The sequence below is a fragment of the Lytechinus variegatus genome, chromosome 7, assembly GCF_018143015.1.
Source record: "Lytechinus variegatus isolate NC3 chromosome 7, Lvar_3.0, whole genome shotgun sequence".
Lineage (NCBI taxonomy): Eukaryota > Metazoa > Echinodermata > Echinoidea > Temnopleuroida > Toxopneustidae > Lytechinus > Lytechinus variegatus.
In genome coordinates this window covers 17,558,056-17,578,113 of record NC_054746.1, presented here as the reverse complement: position 1 = coordinate 17,578,113, position 20,058 = coordinate 17,558,056, and the positions used below count along the sequence as shown (strand labels likewise).

Sequence of the window (20,058 nt, the reverse complement as noted above, 5' to 3'; positions counted from 1 at the left end):
CTGTGTTGGCTCACTCACGAATAGTAAAAAAAATGTCAGAAATTGTTGAAGAAATCCCCAGAAACGACGGTTATTCCTGTATATACGAAATAATATGCTGCTCTGCATGTTTGTCTTATTATCAATAGGCTAGATCTAGATAGGCCTAACGTTAGATCTAATTTCTAACTTGGTTAACAGAGGATCTAGGCCTAGTGTTACTGTTGCTTCTTATTAATATTATTTTAGACTTAGATCTAGGCCTACGGTACTTCACTTTTATTCATCGATGCTTTCTAATTCTAGGCCAACCTAATTCAAATCGAGTCATCTAAATTATACTTTCCCAACCCGCGACACTTACCCCAGGCCCAGGGCTTATGATCTAGGTCTGTAATTTAGGCCTAGATCTAGGTCTGGGCCTAAACGACTCCATTTACATGTACGAGTATGCCTGTCAGTGTCAGTGGACCAAGGACTAGATCTAATCTTGGTCAATAATGGCAATGAAGTTTAAACTTTTAGCCAGGAATAAAAGACATCAAATCCATATAGGCCTAGATCTCAGTTTAGAACCAAAGCTTTACTTTCTAGGTCTAGATAGAACGAGAGTCCATCGTTACTATCTAGATCTAGACCTACGAGTAATTTAGATACGCGAATGCTGTTGCACAGCTCTGAGTCTTGGACTAGATCTATACTTTCTTACAAATAGATCTAGACCTAGTGCATGAGATGAAATTATGTTAAAGTCAAATGAAATAAGATTCGGAAATAAAAAGATGCAGATGTTTCTTGGGGGGGGGGGGGAGGCAGACATTTGAAAAAATTTAGAGAAACCTAAAATTCAGAAAGCGAGGGCCAGAAGTAACCAATATTACCTATGGCCGTTTTGTGCATTTTCTAAAATAAAATTGAAGGATGTCATGCAATTCTTTTTTTGATGAAGGTTTTCACATTTCATCTCTTACCCAAATCCCTCCCCTATACATACGGCCATGAAAAATATCACTTCTTATTATTGTACTCTCTTTTCTTTCACAAACAGGTTGAGTTTGAAGAACAAGAAAAACAGGTTGAGTTTGAAGGACAAGAAAAACAGTATAGAGGTCTACCTATATGGTTCAAGATGATGATCATAAGTGCATGCATCATTTTGCAGATTCTCATCCAGGTATAAAAGTTAAACTAACCCATTCAAAATTACAGATACATTACATGCATTGAATGTTAACCATGTTTACATTAAATAAAAATAACCTGAGCCACAAAGAGGTAGGATCTGTACGGAACATACACTTCTTAAATATACAGGCTCTCGAGTCTAAAGTAGAACCAATGTCAAAAGTTATGTACTTTGGGCAAATTTATAAAATTAGGACATGTCCTTGATCTACTAGTAATTAAATTGCCTTTTTATTTCCTATTTGTTTATAAACAAAGCAATATTTATTTTTCGTGAGTTATATTTCATAAAATTCATTTTATTCATTCTTTAGTGTGATATTCATATTTGCAGATTTACGATTTTTTTTGGTTTTACATTTTGTCTAATAGGATGATGCAATTTGACAATTTCCATGGAGGTGATTGATGATGATAAATAATTGGTGAAGTAGGCCTAATAGAACAGTGCCTGGACCACAGAGAGAAATACAAACTACAGCAGTTATATGAGTGAGTGAGTGAGTTAGTTAGTGATTATTTTTGATAATGGAGGTTGTTCACATTTTTTTGGCAACAAATAGACCTGCCTTTGAAAAAACCCATTTCAATTTTGTTTCTAGATTATAGTTAGTGTCGTTTTTAATTACAGATCAAAATATTCTGTGCAACAAAACATATCAACTTTAATTCTGACTATTCATATAATTTACATATGTTAATTTATATATTCATATTTACAAGAAATCTCTGTCATTTTTTCGAAGAGTACATGTAGTTGGAATGGAGAGTGGTATGTAAACTGCAGAGAACATGTTTAAGTGATATGCTTTATAGAAGTACAACTTTATAATTAGAAGTAAGATTTCCTATGGTATGTGTTGAAGAAACATATATACCTATGCATAGTCTCACTTTTCTTAAAACATTTGTTTTATAAATCATGACAATTTAATTGATTTTCTTTCTCTATTTTTTTCAATCTGCAGGACTGGTGTAACAGATGTTTTCATTCAAGAAATCCAACTATTCAACATTGAAGACTTAGGAACCACGTGATGAAGATGGAAAAGGTTTTTTTTTTCCAAGTCCAATTAAAAAAAAAAATATCACAACCCAAATTCATGACGTATGAAATTTCTTATTGATTTTCATTAAAATTGGTTGCAAAAAGAGAAGCTATAAACATACAAATAGGAGCAGCGGATTGAAGTTGCTTGAAAGGGGGGGGGGGGGCACAGGGAAAATGCTGTTTTATGTGAAATTTTTAAAAAGTTGCGAGCAAGCAAAATTTTGACATTTTAAAAACAAATATCCAATTTTGTGATAGATTTCGACAAAAAATTCAAAATGATATATTTCACCCTTTGCTTTCCTTTTTCTTTTTTCCCCTTGGTCGTGTTTTTTTTTTTTGGGGGGGGGGGCAAGAGCATTGGCGGCGGAAGGCAAAAAATTTAGGGGGGTCCACCTGAATTTATCCACCTAAATCTTAGAAGGGACCACAAAAATTTCCAGCAAAAAAAAAAGGTTGTCAACCACAATTTTAGGGGGGGCACAACAATTTTAAGGGGGGTCTACCTGAATTTAGGGGGGACGCAGGAAAAAAAATTGACGAGCAAAAAAAAAAAAGATTCTCAACAAAAAATTTAGGAGGGGGGACTGTCCCCCACCTCAAATTTAGGGGGGACAGGTCCCCCTATCCCACCGCTTCCACCGCCTATGGGCAAGAGTCCTTCAAGCCCCCCCCCCTCCATCTGTACGAACCTGCTTATATACCCCACTCACATGAATTATTAAACTTAATGCACACAGGATTTCCTTCAGAAGTATATTATAGAAATGAAAATATTGTTTTCTTGTTTCAAAGGGCACTCGTCATTGTGACCATAAAACAGATCCTTCTCAAGTGAAAGGGGCACAGAACAAATTCTTTAGAAGCGCTCTTCTTGGGTAAAAGGGGGCAGTGATTCAAGAAAGGGCACTTTCAAGAAGGCGAGGGGGCACTTTGTATTACATGAAACGGGCTCTCAGATGGAAGGGCACAGAACACGTGGGGGGCATTTTTGGGTGAAAAATTGCATATAAGGAAGAGCACTAATTGGTATTACCTAAAACAGGTTCTCATCAGGTGAAAGGGACACAGTACACGTTCGTGAGGGGGCATTTTCTTGCATAAAAAGGCACTTTTCAGTGCTTCAAAAAGTAGGGGGAATTGTGCACCCCCCCCCCCCCAGCATACAAAAACATATTTATTTTGGTTCAAACTATTAACATACGCTTAAGAAAAAGGTAAAGCTTAATCCTCTGATAATGTGATTTTTTTTCTGGATAATTAATAAAATTCACCACTAACCAGAAAATTCCTTCATGTCTTTCATTTGTGTTCATATAGTATTTGTACCGAGCTAAAATGAAAGGGATTTGGAATTGGCAAAATTCAAAGTAAGACGGAGATTGAGAGAGGGAAAGAGTGATGAGAAGTGGGTTGAAAAGAGATGAGAAAGAAATGGAGGGGCACATAATTATGAAGAGATAATTTAGAGGGGGTGGTGAGAGAGCTGGTGTTGGAAGTAGGAACAAAAGGGGTGGAAGAGAAATAAGACGAGATTTTTGGAAACCAGGAGACAGATAACAAGTGGGAAAATAAGAAGGAAATATATGAAAAGTTAAGTTGCAAAAGGGGCTAGGGCCACTCCAAGAAAATCATTTTTTTTTATTCTCCCATATTGCAATATTCTTATGCGAAAATGAATTTTCATGATACCCTACCATTAGAAATTCAAAATTGGGTATAAAAGAAATCTACTTATCTTCATATTTTTTTAAGATATTATTTTCCAGAAAAATTATGAATGGACCTAACCCCTTTTGAAAAAAGTGAATTTTCTTTTTTTAGTTCACTTTTTTATGGGAATTTCAACTTTTCTATGGTATCATCTTATAGAGCTACTAAAAATCAAGACATAAAAATCAAATTTGATTAAAAATGGACCTAGCCCCTTTTAAAAGTGAGCTCTTCATATGTAGGAGAAAGGCGGCACAAAAGAACATGAGTGGGAAAATGATTAAATGGAAAAAACAGAGTAAGAAATGCTAGAGAATAAAGGGGACAGGAAACATTGAGCATGATAAACTGGGGCCCGTTTCATCATGAGTTACAAGTATGGTAACTACGAATACCAATCATAATCAAGGTTCCCACGGTTATCACAATAATAGCGATGTTTAAATAGCTCAGTGTAATTCATTATGAAAATTAAGGACGCCAGAGATTTTTTTTTTTTACTTCTCCAAATTAAATTTGTAACAAGAAATGACTCTTTTAGTGGTGAAAGTTGTTTTTTTTTCAGTATTCATATACTCAACCAGTGAAAATGAATACCATCATTGTAATAACAATGATTTGCCCCCACCCCACCTCCACCTTTTTACCTAATCGCGACTTGATCTACTCTTTTCATCTTCCCTTTTAGAATTAGCATAGGCCTATAAGACGCAATACAAACATTGTTTTGTTTTTAAGTGATATCGCTTGTGATATCGATACTTTATAAAGCGCAACGTATCGTCTCAGATTTGCGCTTGCTTGATTCGCTGAATCCTTCGCGTCACGAGCGCGTAACAAAATGAATACATTAATAAATTTTCCAAGTTGACCTTTGTCATTGCGCTGGTGTGCGTATTGTCTAATACACGTACAAAACCACAGTTGACGAGGGAGCATCGTACGAAATTAATATTAATGGGGGCTTATTTTAGCTTCTAATGGATTAAACAAAATGGCGGTAGCTTCGGGGGCCTGAGTTTACCGTACATGCATGCAGCGCTAGCGCGCGCAGGGCCGCGCAGTGGTACGGTGTAACGGAATAGTCTGCATGGGCAAACCCAAACCCTCTGAAAATTTCATCGAAATCGGATAATAAATATGAATTTATTGAATGAATTTTAAAGTTTATCAATATTTTGTGAAAACAGTTACTTTATTAATACTTTGCATATCTGCATGAATATTCATTAGGTGGGCTGATGATGTCATATCCCCATTTTTTTCTTTATTATGTTATGGGACCCCGGTTATGAAATCAGAATTGTTTCATTTTTCATACATGTGTAAATGCTGGAGACACACTTGTTGAGCAAAGTTTCAATCAGGGTCTTGTTAGAGTACCTGCATGCAGGCTTAAAGGGATGGTCCCGGCTGAAAATCTTAATACGGAGTAGAATTCACTGAGCAAAATGCCGAAAATTTCATCAAAATTAGATTACAAATAGGAAAGTTATTGAAGTTTTAAGCAATATTTTGTGAAAAAAGTCGTCATGAATATTCATTAGGTGAGCTGATGATGTCACATCTCCACAATCCGTTTTCTTATATACATTAAATCATATTTTTTCATTATTTCATACTTGTGTGAATAATATGTCTCCCTTATAATGAAGTAAGTTGCAGCAATTAAGCTAGCCACTAACTATTAATTGCACTTAGTTGTCAATCCAATTTTTCTTAGAGGAATAAATGAATATCGAGATGTACGTGACATCAGCAGCCCACCTAATAAATATTCATGACGACTGTTTTCACAAAAGTATTGCTTAACTTTGAAGTTCAATAACTTTGTTATTTGTTATCCGATTTTGATGAAATTTTCGGCATTTTGATCAGTGAGTGAATTCTACTCTATTTATTAAGCTATAACTAAATACTTTCAGCCCGGACCATCCGTTTAAAGTCTACTACGTGTAGTGTAGAACTTTCATGAAGTGAACCACTTATGGGTCATTCTCAGAAAAATGCACCAATTGATGGGGGGAAAAAAATCGTAAAAATGAAGTCTACAGAATGGGTTGAAACTTGAAAGATGCATATTGTGAAAGTACCATGTATGAGAAAGTGGCAACAGAAAAGGGGCAAGTCGCTGACATTGCGTCAATTTGAAGTACTCGACTCAAGCACTGTATATCCACCAATGTTACGGAGGTTAATCGTTAGCATTGCCCAATTATGTTACTAATTTAAATCACTTTTGAAATGATTGGAATTGAAATGCACACAATTTAGTTTAAGTGTGGCATCAACAATTTTATTTCTGAAGCCAAAATGTTTGCAAGATGAAAAAATATTCAATATTGTTTTTCAGAAGCAGGACCAAATAACATATAACAAAAAGTACCATCAAAATCATTGCATATCTTTCGTTCAGTATATAATGTTCATAATTTAAATGAGGCAACCTTAAAATAAGTTTCATCCATAACCTGAGATCCTAAGCAATGCATGACCAATGTTGGGAATCCAAAGATAGTCTACCATTAAATCCTCTTGATGGCATTTAACTTTGTCAATTTTCGTTACGGAAGTTAAAATTAAGTTACAAGTTGCAATACTTATTTTGTTAGCTTAGGAAAATCCATATCAAGGTATTCGTATAACATTTTTTTTATAAGATTAATGTGGAACGCATTTCTTAATGTTCCCACCCCTCCCCATATAAAAAATGTTAAAAACAGAACAGGAAACAGGCAACTGTCATTTTTGTCGTCGTTCTTGTTCACAGTTGGAATGAGAAAACCGAATAACCGGGCCACAGAATTGTAGTTCATCTTAAAAGTTTCTGGCCTCAAGTAATCCTACGCAAGATCCTAAGCAATGCATGACCAATTCTGGGAATCCCAAGATACTTTACCATCAAATCCTCGAGTGGCCTTCACCCTTGTCAATTGAATTGAATTGAATTGAATTTATTACCAAATATTACTGTCAGGTGCAATTACAACGAATAGTACATCACATATAAACAAAACATTTACGAAAGTTAAATCAAGTTACAAATTGCAATATTTATTTGTTAGCTTAGGAAAATCCATATTTAGGTATTCGTATTACCTTTTTTAATAAATAAAGATAAATGTGGAGCGCATAGCTTAATTTGCCACCCCCCCCCTAAAAATGTGAAAACATAACAGGAAATGGAAACTGTAATTTTATTGCCGTTCTTGTTCAAAGTTGGAATGAGAAAACCGAATAACAGGGCCACAGAATTGCAATTCATCTTAAAAACTTTCTGGCAATAAACAAAATAAAACAATCGTAGTCCCGTAATCAGGATGAGTTCTCTGGGTTACGAGGAATCCCGCCGCTTGCCAATAGCCAAAAAAGATAGAAAGAGAAAAAAAAGGAAAAAAAATATCTAAAGGTCATGGGGAAGCAAATAATAATAAAGTGAGGTGAATGAAACAAGAGGCTAAAAAATCACAAATAAATGAAATTATTAATGGAATCTATATGATCTAATCGCGATTTTTGTTTCATTATTTTGTTTCATCGAGATACACGCATCCTGTTCGTGATTTACAAAAATGATGAATAGCCAAAATGTTTGATTATCGAAATACGTATTTCATTAATAAATTCCAACAAACGTTGAGTGTTTGAATACCCCTTTCTATGTTTTCATGTCAGTAGACCTATGTCAAATATTTCAGCGCTTTTCATGCGCATTAAAGGGGTCATTCAGGCTGAAAAAAATATCTGAACAGATAATAATCTGACAAACAAATTACTGCATAATGATCAAAATCGGACAAGGAATAACGAATTTATGCCATTTTAAAGATTTGCATAATTTTAGTGAAACAGTTTGGTCTTTGCATATCTTCATGAATATTAAAAGAGTTAATTGATTGATGATGTACGTGCATGTAACCCCACTTGTTCTTTTGTATATTGCATGAAATTATTTTTTATTCAATTTATATCCTCTTTATTTGAAAGCGTGCTTAACATGTCTGGTTTTTATATTGGAATGACAATATTTTCAGCTCGCGCTTTGCACTCGCTGCGCATCAGTTCCTTAGCAAGACACCCATCCTTTTATGATTACAAAAAGTTAATAGAATGTCCCATTTTGGGTTCTAAACCTCAAAAAGCGCGCGTTTTACCTTTTCAATAATTGTTTATTGGAAGTATATCTTGTTCTCAAATTAAAACGTCCAAAAATGATTGTTTTTAGATCAAAACATAACAAATTTACAGTTGCATCAATCAAGATTTTTGTAATTTTTGTACAAACACTGTTAAGAATGTCTTAAGGTTTCAGTCAGAAAACTAAAAAAATCAGCTAGCACTTTGCACTCGTATAATAGTTTATTCAGATATCATCCTGATCTTGTTTACCAAAAACAATGCTTAGAATCTCAAGTTTTCAGGTTAGACTAAGTTTTAGCTCGCGCTTTGCGCTCACATTTTTGATCGGTGAAATAACCCTCCTCATGAGTCATTGCAAATAGTTTTCCTTTCTGTTTCCTTGTTTCTGTTTCCTTGTCCATGAAAGCTTAATTGTTTCTCCTTCTTCCCTTTCTTTCCACCGTTTCTGCATGCCGACTTCAGCATTAGACAAAGCCATGTCACCTGTTCTGGAACTAGAATCGTACTATCAATCTCAGCAAAGTACAGCAAAGAAGTGTATTAACTTCCGTAACAGTAATTGTTACGGAAGTTAATGCACTTTATATAGCAAAGGAAGTTAGAAATGTTAAGTTCTAAAGAAGATGCCAATATTCCACATTTGTAGTATGAATAACTTCAAATTCCAAAATATCGTATAATTCTCGGGAAATTGTTTTCGCTGGCAATTTTCCCTTTTTACAAAGTGATGTTGAAAATAAGGTGTGTAATAATAATTTTACAAGGATGAATAGCTATCATTGTTATGGGTAAGTAGGTGGAGGGTACCTTATATGATTTATATCTGTACGATCCGGAGTGATTCAATATTGCACAAAGCATATTCAAGAAAAAATGTTACGGAAGTTAAAGGGGAATCCAGCCTTGGTCATAAAATGTAGTGTTGGAAAGGAGAAAAATAGATAAAACAGAATGGTGAAAGTTTGAAAGAAATCGGACCAGCAATAAGAAAGTTATGGCTGCTTTAAAATTGAAATCCCTATGATTATGTAGATTTCAAATTGGCAACTGGGTAAGTAAATTATGACAAGAGGCAAGGACAACTTTCCCATAGGCCATGTACTTAATTATCAGGGATTTGTGGTTTTCTCCTAACTGCCCATTCCCCTGGGGCAGTAATCTAAATATAACCCTGGTAGTATATTGTTTTATGTCCTCATGAAAGAAAAATAAAACTTGAAGTAAAACATTTGAAAAAATGACATATTAGCAATTGTATGTATTGGAGTACATGGAAGAGTAGTCCTTGCCTTACATCACTGTGACATCACATATGTGGCCAATTTGCAGTCTCCATGGATCTAGGGATTATCAATATTCACATCTTTAAAAAAATCATAACTTTCTTATCATTTGTCAGATATTGTTCAAACTTTCACCTATCAACTTGTCTGATTTTTCTTATTCCCCTAAGAACAAGTTTTTATTTGGGTTGGATTCCCCTTTAATGCGTTATACGTATACTTTAAGGTCCAACGTGGTCCTTATTTAGCAGCCCTACCTTTGAAAACTGTATTTATTATGAAAGGTGTCTCTTATTCTCTATAATACTTAATTCTCAACAGAACTGCCAAAGTGCATATTTTCTTAAGGTGCGTTACGGATGTTAAAGCTGTTTAGTCATACATTTCATTTTTTAAGAATAGTCCTTTAATTTCGTGTAAAACAGGAAACACATATGATAATTCCCTATCAATTATTTATAATTGATTATCACTCTACTTGCAGACACATTATCATAATATAATTCAGTTTGAAAGGGAGAAAAAACTTGTGGCTGTATTCGTACGGAGGTTAAAATAAATTTGGGACAAAGTTAAAAGTGAAATTAATCACAAAGTGATCATCAAACATGTCAAATACTAGGAAGCGCAGTATATGTCAGACGTTTACACCATGCTGCCCTCACCAGACATTAATGTAGGTAAGAAATACAAAGTAATTATAAAAGATAATGATGGTAAAATCTAAAACTGACCCGAGACAGTGTCTATTCTAACAAAAAGCAAAAATAAAAGGCTTTTGTAATAAAATTAGAGCTTTACAAAACACTGATCGCACATGCTTTGTGAAGCTAGTCTATTATGTCATTTTCTTGATAAAAAATTTGTAGAAAATGTACAGGGTTGTGAAGCTAGTGGCCATAAGATAGTCGAGACATGCTTGTTTTTTTTTAATTGTATCATTTTTTTGAGAATGACCTTGATCAATCAGTCATGATCAGTGCCATGATGGTGTGAACCTAGCATAATATCAAACGGTGTGAGCTAAAACTTTTTAGGCAATTATAATTATTGTCAAACAGGGTGCTATTATAGGCTCGCGAAAATCAGGAAGACTTGAATCGCGAGCAGAATAATAATTGTGCGCAGATCGATTAGCCCCGATCGAGCAGATATATCTCAGTCAGCAATATCGGTTGTGAACGCCCGAAACGCGATCAGGTTTTTAATATTCTGATAGTAATTTTCCATTACCAGATTTCCAGGGGGTACTGCCTGTGGATAATAATCATAGCACCCCCAAGGATAATCTTTCCAGTGGGGTGCTTTAACAGCACCTTGATTGATCGAGACTCCCGGCCAGTTACTAGTAGGCCAGAATAGAGAACCAAACACTGATCTATTGATCTGAATATGTGGTGTGAATCTAGCACTTTTTTTTAATTGTCAAACAGGGTGTTTTCTCGCTATACAGGAAATTCGAATATATAGCGAGCAGAATAATCTTGTGCAGAGCCTAGCCCCATACAGATTGTCAACAGGGAACGTTAGCATGAAATGTCAGTGAGTGGAAATTTTATTCCGATAGAAATTACCATATCCCAGGACCAAATGGATTTCCAACTGGTTTCAATTGGTTTTAACTGGAATTTAACAATTTCCAACCAATTGAAAACAGTTGGACAACTGGAAATCCTATAACTGGAACCAGTTGGGTATATAACTGGATATATGACTCGATCCAACTGGAAATGATTTCTAACTGGATCCAGTTGGGTAACTGCATGGAAATCCTTACTGGAACCAGGCAGTTGGGCAACTGGAAATCCAAACTGGAACCATGCAGTTGGGTAACTGGAAATGATCCAGCTGGAAATGATTTCTAACTGGAACCAGTTGGTATACTGAAAATCCTAGATGGAACCAATTGGGTAACTGGAGAGTGACTTCTAACTGGAAAGATGGGTAACTGGAAATGAATTCTAATTGCAACCAGTTGGGTAACTGGAAATCCAAAAACTGGATCCAGTTGGGTAACTGGAAATGATTTCCAATTGGAAATTTTCCAGTTACCCAACTGGATCCAATTGAAACCACTTAATTTGCATATTTTCTGCCAGTGCACGTGCATGCACAGATTAATGTTTTATGAGATTCATCATAATTTACAATGTATCTATTTAATCTTTTTCAATTCGAAGTACGTTATCTCTTATCCATGTCATTATAGATATAGATATTCATTTCATTCACCTTAATTCTTCCTCTTTTTTATCATTTCTCCCCCGCCTCCCAATTCCCTTTATCTTACCTTTTTCTTCCCACCCCCCTCTTTTTGAGCCGCCAAAATGGGGCGAGCCGCTTCGCCCCCCCCCCCCCCGATCCGCTTTATTTTGTGTCGGGTATATTGTACACTATCGGTGAAGTGTCTGCGTCTGTAGACTAGGTAATGTACACCGGGGTCTGCGACAAAATAGACTAATTTAGTCAACATGCGCTGACAAGCCCAGGCATGCATGTGAGGAGCGCCGAGGTAAAGCAGCAAGAAAGCGGAGCGAGCTGTGTACTTTGGCCAGAAGTTTAGGGTGTGATTGAGACGTGACGCCGCCGATGAGCGCCAACAGCATTCCTGCCCCTTCGCCCGCTCTCAAAAAGCCAAAGCGCGACTGATCCTGACTGAATCGCAATTATCTCGCCAAGATACCAGCTACTGAAAATTCTGTGAACATATGGTGCAAGAGTAAGACGATGGCCGACACAAGTTCAAAAGATTTGCCTTTCAGGGTAGAGTATGCGAAAAGTAACCGTGCTTCATGCAAGTTATGTCGCAACAAAATCGACAAGGAGTCATTGAGATTGGCTAAAATGGTTCAGGTAAGTGTAACCAAAGGGAGCCCAGGGCCAGGAGCTCACCGTGTATTAACCCATACTCACGGGACAAGGGTATATTATGGTCAAAATATCTAGCAAAATAAATTGTGAAAACAGAAATTATGCACTTACCACGATGGATGAAGGTCTATATCATGTCTATGTGGCAGTAGATCTAGACCTATCCTGACGTCGAGGCACAGACTGGAACCTCAAAAAAACGAAAAGTTCTGTCGCGATACCTCTCTTTGGAAATTCCAAATGGCCGATCGAGACTGGGTAGAAGGAGAGAACTTTTTTTTTTTTTTAGTAAATCCCTTTGGCAGCTCACATAGAAAGTTATGCTGGGATAATGAATAAAGTGAGCCAATGCTTGGGAATCGGAAGGAGTTAAAGAGTAGGATTCTGGACACAAAAGTTACACAAAATTTACACTTTGAATTTGAAAGTGACATGACATGAAGAAATGGTGATGGATAGAAATAGCCTACATCTAGGGGTGTGTTTATGCTTCCATTGCGTAGATAGAATCAGCATGATCAGTGTTTTCAAACATCGTTTCAGAAGGTTCAGAGCTGGGAGTGCTGTTTATGCTTAACTCTTCAGAGGGGAAAGCATGATCTCCAGCTGGCTTTTGATCGTAATTTTCGTTGAACAAGAAAGCGAGAACAGATTGGGCGCGCCCTTTTTTGAAAGTTTATTTTTTTGCAAGTGTTGTTATGGTCAACTATTAAAAATCATCGAAAAATGTCTGATATTTCAGTAATTGCATGGATCTACTTCATAGCCAAAGAATTTCTACCATACTATAGTGATGATAAAAGTGAGACAAAATAAAGAATATTAAACTATACGTGAGGAAATAATAAGACATAGATCTATTTTTATTTACCGTATCGTATGCTACTGGGGCTTCTGGCTCAGCGACGCGATGTCTCATCATAACTCATGTTCTCAACATTCATGGTGATGACAAATGTTGTTATTGACTTTTACGTCACGTATCATTCAGTAGTGAATATCTGCGTCATTAGAAGAGTGTAGTGATACTGATAGTTTTAAATTGATAATTACACAATACATAGTTATTTATCAGAACCAGGGAGATACATGTAAGAGGTAATTCTGCGCAGGTGAGTAGAACCATGCGACTGTATCAATGGCCCGTGGATTTTTATCTCACTGGAAGCATGTACCAAATGACGTCATTCAAACAAGTTTACAATCACAGTCCAGTTTACACTTCCCCAGAAAGCCTGATTCTGGTCAAACAACGTTTAGAAACGCACTTTTTTGTAAGTTTACGATTGGCGTCCTGAAACGTTGTTTAAATGAAAGTAAGCATGGATACAACCCTGTTTTGGACTAATCATGTATGAAAACGCTGATTCAGGCCTGAAAAGTGAAAGCATAAACACGGCCTAGATCTAACGTTAGACCCTAAATCTAATGTTCGATCTTGAACTTCATATTTTCCAACACTGCAGGAGGCTCATGATCGTGATTTTATAATATTAACTAACATTTCAAATTTCGCCCTAAAAAATGTTTCAATTGTCATTGTTGCTTGTATTTCCATTAAAATTGGAGAAAAATAAGGAACTTTTGCCATATTTATAAAATTTTGAAACATTTCATGGAAATTTAACTTGATGCCACACTCGGGGGGGGGGGGGGGCTGCACCATCTTTGAAGCTGATTAAGGTACATGGATGCTTAACAATCTTCATGATCTTATTTTTAAATTTTCTTTAATTTCAGTCTCCAGTTTTTGATGGGAAGATACCAAATTGGTTCCACTTCCATTGCTTCTTCAAGAGGAACAAACCAGAATCCCAAGCAGACATTGGTACATTGAAATTTATGTTATTGAATTATGTTTCTTATAAAGATCTTCATTATCCTTATAATAGAATCTTTAGAGTTTAAGGAAAATAATTTATTTTTCAGGGTCAAAGTGCAATTTACAGATTAATTTCATATTTTGAAACTGGATTTTCCCATCCATGCTATCACATTGTAAAAGCTGATGTACATATAGTTCATCTCACTTTCATAAGAAAATGTAATAAGATGATACCCAGTTAACAGTTGGTCTAAGGAGATTGTTCACTTGTGCATTACAATTTACAAGTAATCAGAAGATCTTAAATGACAAGCCCAACAATAAAAAAGGTGGTTTGAATAAAAAGATAAAATTAAACAAGCATGACACTGAAAATTTCATCAGAAACAGTTTGAAAATAAAAAGATACAACATTTTAAAGTTATGCTTATTTCCACAAAAGCAGTTATATTCACATCCTGTTCGGTATGCAAATGAGGAGATGGATGACATCATCCACTCACTTTTTATTTTGTTTCGTATTTCATTACTTGAAATGTTATGATTTTCTCCTCATTGTCAAGTGAAAAAAGTTTGATTCCTTCTTGAACTTGTTGAATTACCAATGTTTTAATGTGGTTTAAACAAGAGGGCACTCTTTGTTAAATCTGCGAAAATAAAAATATTTTATAATTTCAAAAATAAAAGACAAAAGAGTTAGTGAAGGAGAGGGACATCATCGACTCTCTTATTTCCATATCACTGAGTTGTGCATATAACTGTTTTGTGAAAAATAAGCAAAACTTAAAAAATGTCCCAAGTTTCTTGATTTACGTCTGATTTTGATGAAGTTTTCAGTGTTGTTAAACTTCTCTGATTTTTCTATATTGATTCAAATCAACTTCTTTGTGGGATAGAATTGACCTTTGATTCTTCTTAAAGTGATCATCTATATTTTATATGTAGATGTTTTTCCATGCTCGTGATACATACATCAAATACTGCATTTACTATTAAAATTCAGTATATCAGCACATTTTTGAAAGGTTTCATATTTAGATTAATTTTTTACTGTACCTCACATCTCAGTTGAACACTTCATCATAAATTGCAGATATACCAATATACATAAAGTGCTCCTTCCTATTTCCCAACTAACAGGGGGCTTTCCCAGTTTGAGATGGGATGATCAACAAAGGATCAAGGAGACATTGTCCGGAAAGAAGCCTGGAGGATCGCTTAAAAGTGCAGATCCCGATGAAGGAGGAGAAAGTCACAAAACACTGACTCAGTTTACTGTGGGTTATGCTAGTTCTGGACGAGCAAAATGTCTTCGTTGTGGAGAAAAGATTCCAGAGGTAAGCTTCCTAGGCAGAGTTTGAAATCCTTGAAGACATACATGTAGTATGACGTACATTTATTTTCTTGTAGATAACACAATGTTTTTGTTTTCCTTTATTTGTTTTTAATATGCAGTGTGTTCATGTCATACTGGTAGTAATGATCGTCTTGAATTTTATTGTTTTCTTGGAAAACTTTACTGATGAGGATGTCAGTGTCAGGGGTTTTTTGGTGGACGTATTCTTGAAACTATGATTGTATGAAACTTTAAAAATCTATTCATGAAAAATTAATCACTTGAATTAGCGACAAGGACTTCCAGTGTAGGTTTGTTGCACTAAAAATGTTGTTTAGCACTTTTGATTATTCTTTATTATGATTGTCTACTTTGTGATGCAATTCTGTTATTATCCTTCTTGTACCCATTCAATATAAGACGACAGTTCGAATCGCCTTTATGGAACCGGTAGAAGAGTATCAGCCAGTACCCCGCTGGCATCATGTGGATTGCTTTGTTGATGCAAAGTATATGGAGAATGATCTTAGTGAATGGCCTCCTAACGGTACAGCCAGTATGCTCACAAGCTTTGATCGCCTCAAGGCTAAAGACCAGAAGATGCTAGAAGAGAAGTTCAAGTATGTATCCCATGATGTTGCCCTCAAAGTTCATTGAAAAAACACACTGTTTTATGAAAGGAATGTATCAAATCAGATGTAGAATATTAAACTTTTGGTAGTGAGTTATTGAATTGTTCTCTTATTTTCTCTGAGGAACTGGTATATAAAACACAAATATTTATAGAGACAATGGAACTGATTAACCTCAATGTTATGTATATTGAATGCGATATGAAATTAAAAAAAAAAGTTATGATAGTCATGGTTTTCAAATTATCTGTTAGTGTCGCTAAGGTGCTGGTATATGCAAAACACTGGCATTATGCAATTGAGTCTATGATGCCACTACTCGATATATCTTTTCTATTTGATTATATGAAATTTTAGATTAAACACTTTTCCTCCAATTCGTTTGACCCCTCCTAGAACATCAATAAGGATGAGATCCTTATTGTAACTAATTGTAAATGAGATCCTTATTGTAACTAATAGTAGATGTAGTCATTAGTGATTAAATATTGACTAACACTATTTTTGCAACAAGCAATGAAAGAAGTCTTTCTTTCTTATACGTTCAATTTTAATCAATATTATCCCGTTTTGTTTTACAGGAAGGCAATGCCAAAGACTAAAGGCAAAGGAAAAGGAAAGACAGGTCCTCCTCCAGCGAAGAAAGCTGCTCCAAAGCTCAGTAAACTAGATCAAGATCTCAAGGTGAAAATCATTCCCTGTAAAATTTTTAGTTTAGAGATCATCAGTTTTAAATGTTTATTTTCATTTAAAGTAAATAATACAGACTTCATATTCTTAAATGTAGATTACTCTTTCCAGACATGATGTATGTAATGATTATGCATTTATGACATATTTTTCTTTAATTTGGGGATTTGTGAGATGTCAATTTTTTTACTCACTTGGTAGTTCATGAAACTTGGATATAAGAGCAAATGAGTATCAGCAAAGATCCTGTGCAAGTTTCAGGTCACATGACCAAAGTCAATGGTCATCTAGGGTCAATGAATGTAGTATTATACTATCATATGAATTGTGTGGGGTTTTTTTAATAACTATTCAACAGAGGTGCTCCACTTGTTATTACTATACATCATTCTTTTTAATCTGTATTTTTTATGAAATTATCTTGGCACCTCAGACCCAGAATGATCATCTTTGGGCAATCCGTGACCAGCTTTACCGATGGGTTAAGAATAATGGACTGAAAGACATGCTTGAAGCTAATGATCAGGAAGTCCCTCCAGGAGAAAGTAGGGTAAGAAGAGAGTTTCATCAAGAGTTGTGATAAAAGATACTATCGGCTGCTAAAATTGATACTGTTCCTGCAAATTTGTTACTGGAACAACTTTTATGAAACAAGACTCTGCGCTCATTTATACCTTGTTCTCACTGCCATGTGATCCGTTCGGAATGCCACAATTGGCTTTTCGTAGCTGATCACGAAAAATATTGAACCTTTAAAAAAAAAATCACGATCAATACTGTTTCCACGGCTGATCAGATATGATCAATTCGTTGAAGAATACGGTTTCAATTGTGATGTGAATCTATACATTGTGAGCAAGGTATTAGAATCGATTAAGAAATAATACAGAATAGATTAAAGTCAAGTGAATGAAAGTTTTAATTGTTAACATGATATTGTTTTGAAAAGAAGAGAGGGTTATTTTTATATCAGTGGAATATATCATTCCTACTACCACTACTTGGGAGGGGGGGTGTATGTCATCATCATGTATGAATGTTTTAAGAGGTTCTTATACCAGTTACCAAATTGTGCAAAGTGGAGGGAGGGGGTAAGGATGATTTCTGCAAAGTGTCAGGTGAATTTGTGCACCTGCATTTCATTGGGGCAGGACAATATTTATAAAACCTTTTGACTTCTTGAGCTAAATCCTTCTGTCATCCTTCAGCTTCTTGACAGTGTGGCTGATGGCATGATGTTTGGTGCCCTTGAGAGTTGTCCTGAATGCAAGAATGGCCAGCTGGTTGTGAGCTCGTCCGGTCTGACCTTCAAGTGTACTGGTAACCTGACATCTTGGACCAAGTGTCAATACAGGAGCAAGGATGTCCAAAGGAGCAAGACGTGGCACATTCCGGAATATCTCAAGGAAGATATTGATTATTTGTAAGTCAGTAAACTGTTCAACCCTCTAGCATCAGATTGTGCAGCTGATTAATGACGTGTGACAAATCACGAACTTAGCAGGTAGCTCTGCTATCGGTATCTTTGTTAGAATTTCCAGTAACTTAAAAATCAGAGGACTATATTTAAGTATAGGAAATTAATTCTACACTAAAAACATTAAAATCTGAAAGCCAGCTTTGATTAATTTTCCCTATTTCTTGAGTACAGTACTCACTGGCCCGTATTCTGAAATCTGGATTTAAATTCAACTCTGGTCCAACTGTGGATAGCCAAATGTATCAAATATCCTTAATTTGTTTTGTTTTTTTTCGTTATGCAGGAAAAGCTTCAAATTTGTTGCCTATAATAAGGGTAAGAGATTGTTTCCTGAAGAGGAGGAAGAGGCATCTGGAAGCCAAGATGGTGCAGGAGATGGAAAGAGGTTTGTTTCCATTTAATTCCACTTCTGCTATACCCATTGGAACAATTATTGATATAATAGTGATTTTCACTGAACACTTGTAATCACTGAAATTCTCAAATCTGATTGGCTCAGAATGAAGAACTCTGTGAAAATCACTGACTTGATGCTCCTCAGACCACCCTCATAATCAATGGCCATATGGATCCATGTTATATTGGTCCTGTTATCTCATTTTGTTTTGATACAGATTTCATATGTCCAGTAGATTGGTTGCTCAGTGCTCACCCGTGATATATGGACACAGAGTCTTTTCACAGTGCTCTTTCAACCAGTTTCCTCATCCCTTTGGTCCATGGGGAGCATTTCATGAAACAGACTTTTGTTGAAAGCTACTGAAATCCTTGCATCGGATTGACTCAGCGAAAATCACTAATTGTTTCATGAAACGCTGCCTTGTAGGGCTGTGCATCAGTGATTGTTTCATGATCTTGAATGTTCTACCCCTACCCAGACAGAACCCCCCCCCCCATGTGCAGCAAAACATATTTGGTGTTGGGATGAATAAAAAATTGTGAAACTTATCTTATTCTTGTACAGGAAGTTAGCCAAGAAACCAGAAGAGAAAGCCCTTCACAACTGTACTATTGTACTTCATGGTAAATTATCCAAGAGCAATAAAGATCTGAGGACAGTCATCCAGGGTCTTGGAGGTGATGTCGCGACTAAGATCACACCGGAAACAGCGTGTGTTATTAGCACTGAAGGTATCTTTTGTGAAAATTGAATTTTGATAGAATGAATTCAAATTGTGCAGTGTAAGTAGCATCACTGCACTGCATATGCCATGAGCAGGTATAAAATCTAGCAAAATAAAAATCTAAAGTAAGGCCTGAGCTGATCTATATTTCAAGTAGATCTAGTCCTGTTCCTCATTCCTCAATAAGCCTAACGTTCCATCTATTTTGATTGTATACAAGTCAAGTTTTGTAGAAAACAAATATGTCATTCATGTGACCATTCAAATATTACGTTTGGTGCAGTCTATTCACTTTGTGCAGTCTATTCAACTCTGTTTCGTGTTGTTGAATAGACTTTCAACTTGTACGCTACTAATTTATTATTTGGTAAAATCGCACTCATAAATGTGTGATTATTTGTATACTCTTTGTAGAGACATGTATGAACACCATCCATGAATTCAAAGTCTTAGCCCTACATTTAAAAGCGGCTTTTATTTCAATTCGTAAAATTTTATAAGGATGAACAGATTTTCTGACAAAGAGTTAACAATTTTTTTTGCTTGTTTCAATTTCAGCTGAAGTAAAGAAGATGAACAAGAAGATGAAGGAAGCCAAAAGCAATGATGTCCATGTTGTTTCAGAAGATTTCCTAGATGCTGTTAAGAATGGAGGAGCAGCTCTGATGATCACTCAACACAGTATCTGTAATTGGGGATCAGATGTAAGTATTTATTGTAATGATAATGATGATGATGATGATGATGAT

The 20,058-nt window shown here is 35.6% G+C and overlaps 1 protein-coding gene across 1 annotated transcript in view; it reads left to right on the top strand.

Moving 5' to 3' along the window:
* Positions 1 to 11,747: 11,747 nt before the first annotated feature.
* Positions 11,748 to 20,058, top strand: part of LOC121418607 (poly [ADP-ribose] polymerase 1-like) — a 49,199-nt gene continuing 40,888 nt past the window's right edge. Inside the window, exons 1-10 of the mRNA XM_041612584.1 lie at positions 11,748 to 12,204; positions 13,963 to 14,050; positions 15,188 to 15,384; positions 15,804 to 16,003; positions 16,597 to 16,699; positions 17,139 to 17,255; positions 17,914 to 18,128; positions 18,469 to 18,570; positions 19,150 to 19,316; positions 19,868 to 20,013. Coding sequence (XP_041468518.1) covers positions 12,079 to 12,204; positions 13,963 to 14,050; positions 15,188 to 15,384; positions 15,804 to 16,003; positions 16,597 to 16,699; positions 17,139 to 17,255; positions 17,914 to 18,128; positions 18,469 to 18,570; positions 19,150 to 19,316; positions 19,868 to 20,013 — 1,461 coding nt within the window. The 5' untranslated portion in view covers positions 11,748 to 12,078. The remainder of the gene's footprint in view (positions 12,205 to 13,962; positions 14,051 to 15,187; positions 15,385 to 15,803; positions 16,004 to 16,596; positions 16,700 to 17,138; positions 17,256 to 17,913; positions 18,129 to 18,468; positions 18,571 to 19,149; positions 19,317 to 19,867; positions 20,014 to 20,058) is intronic.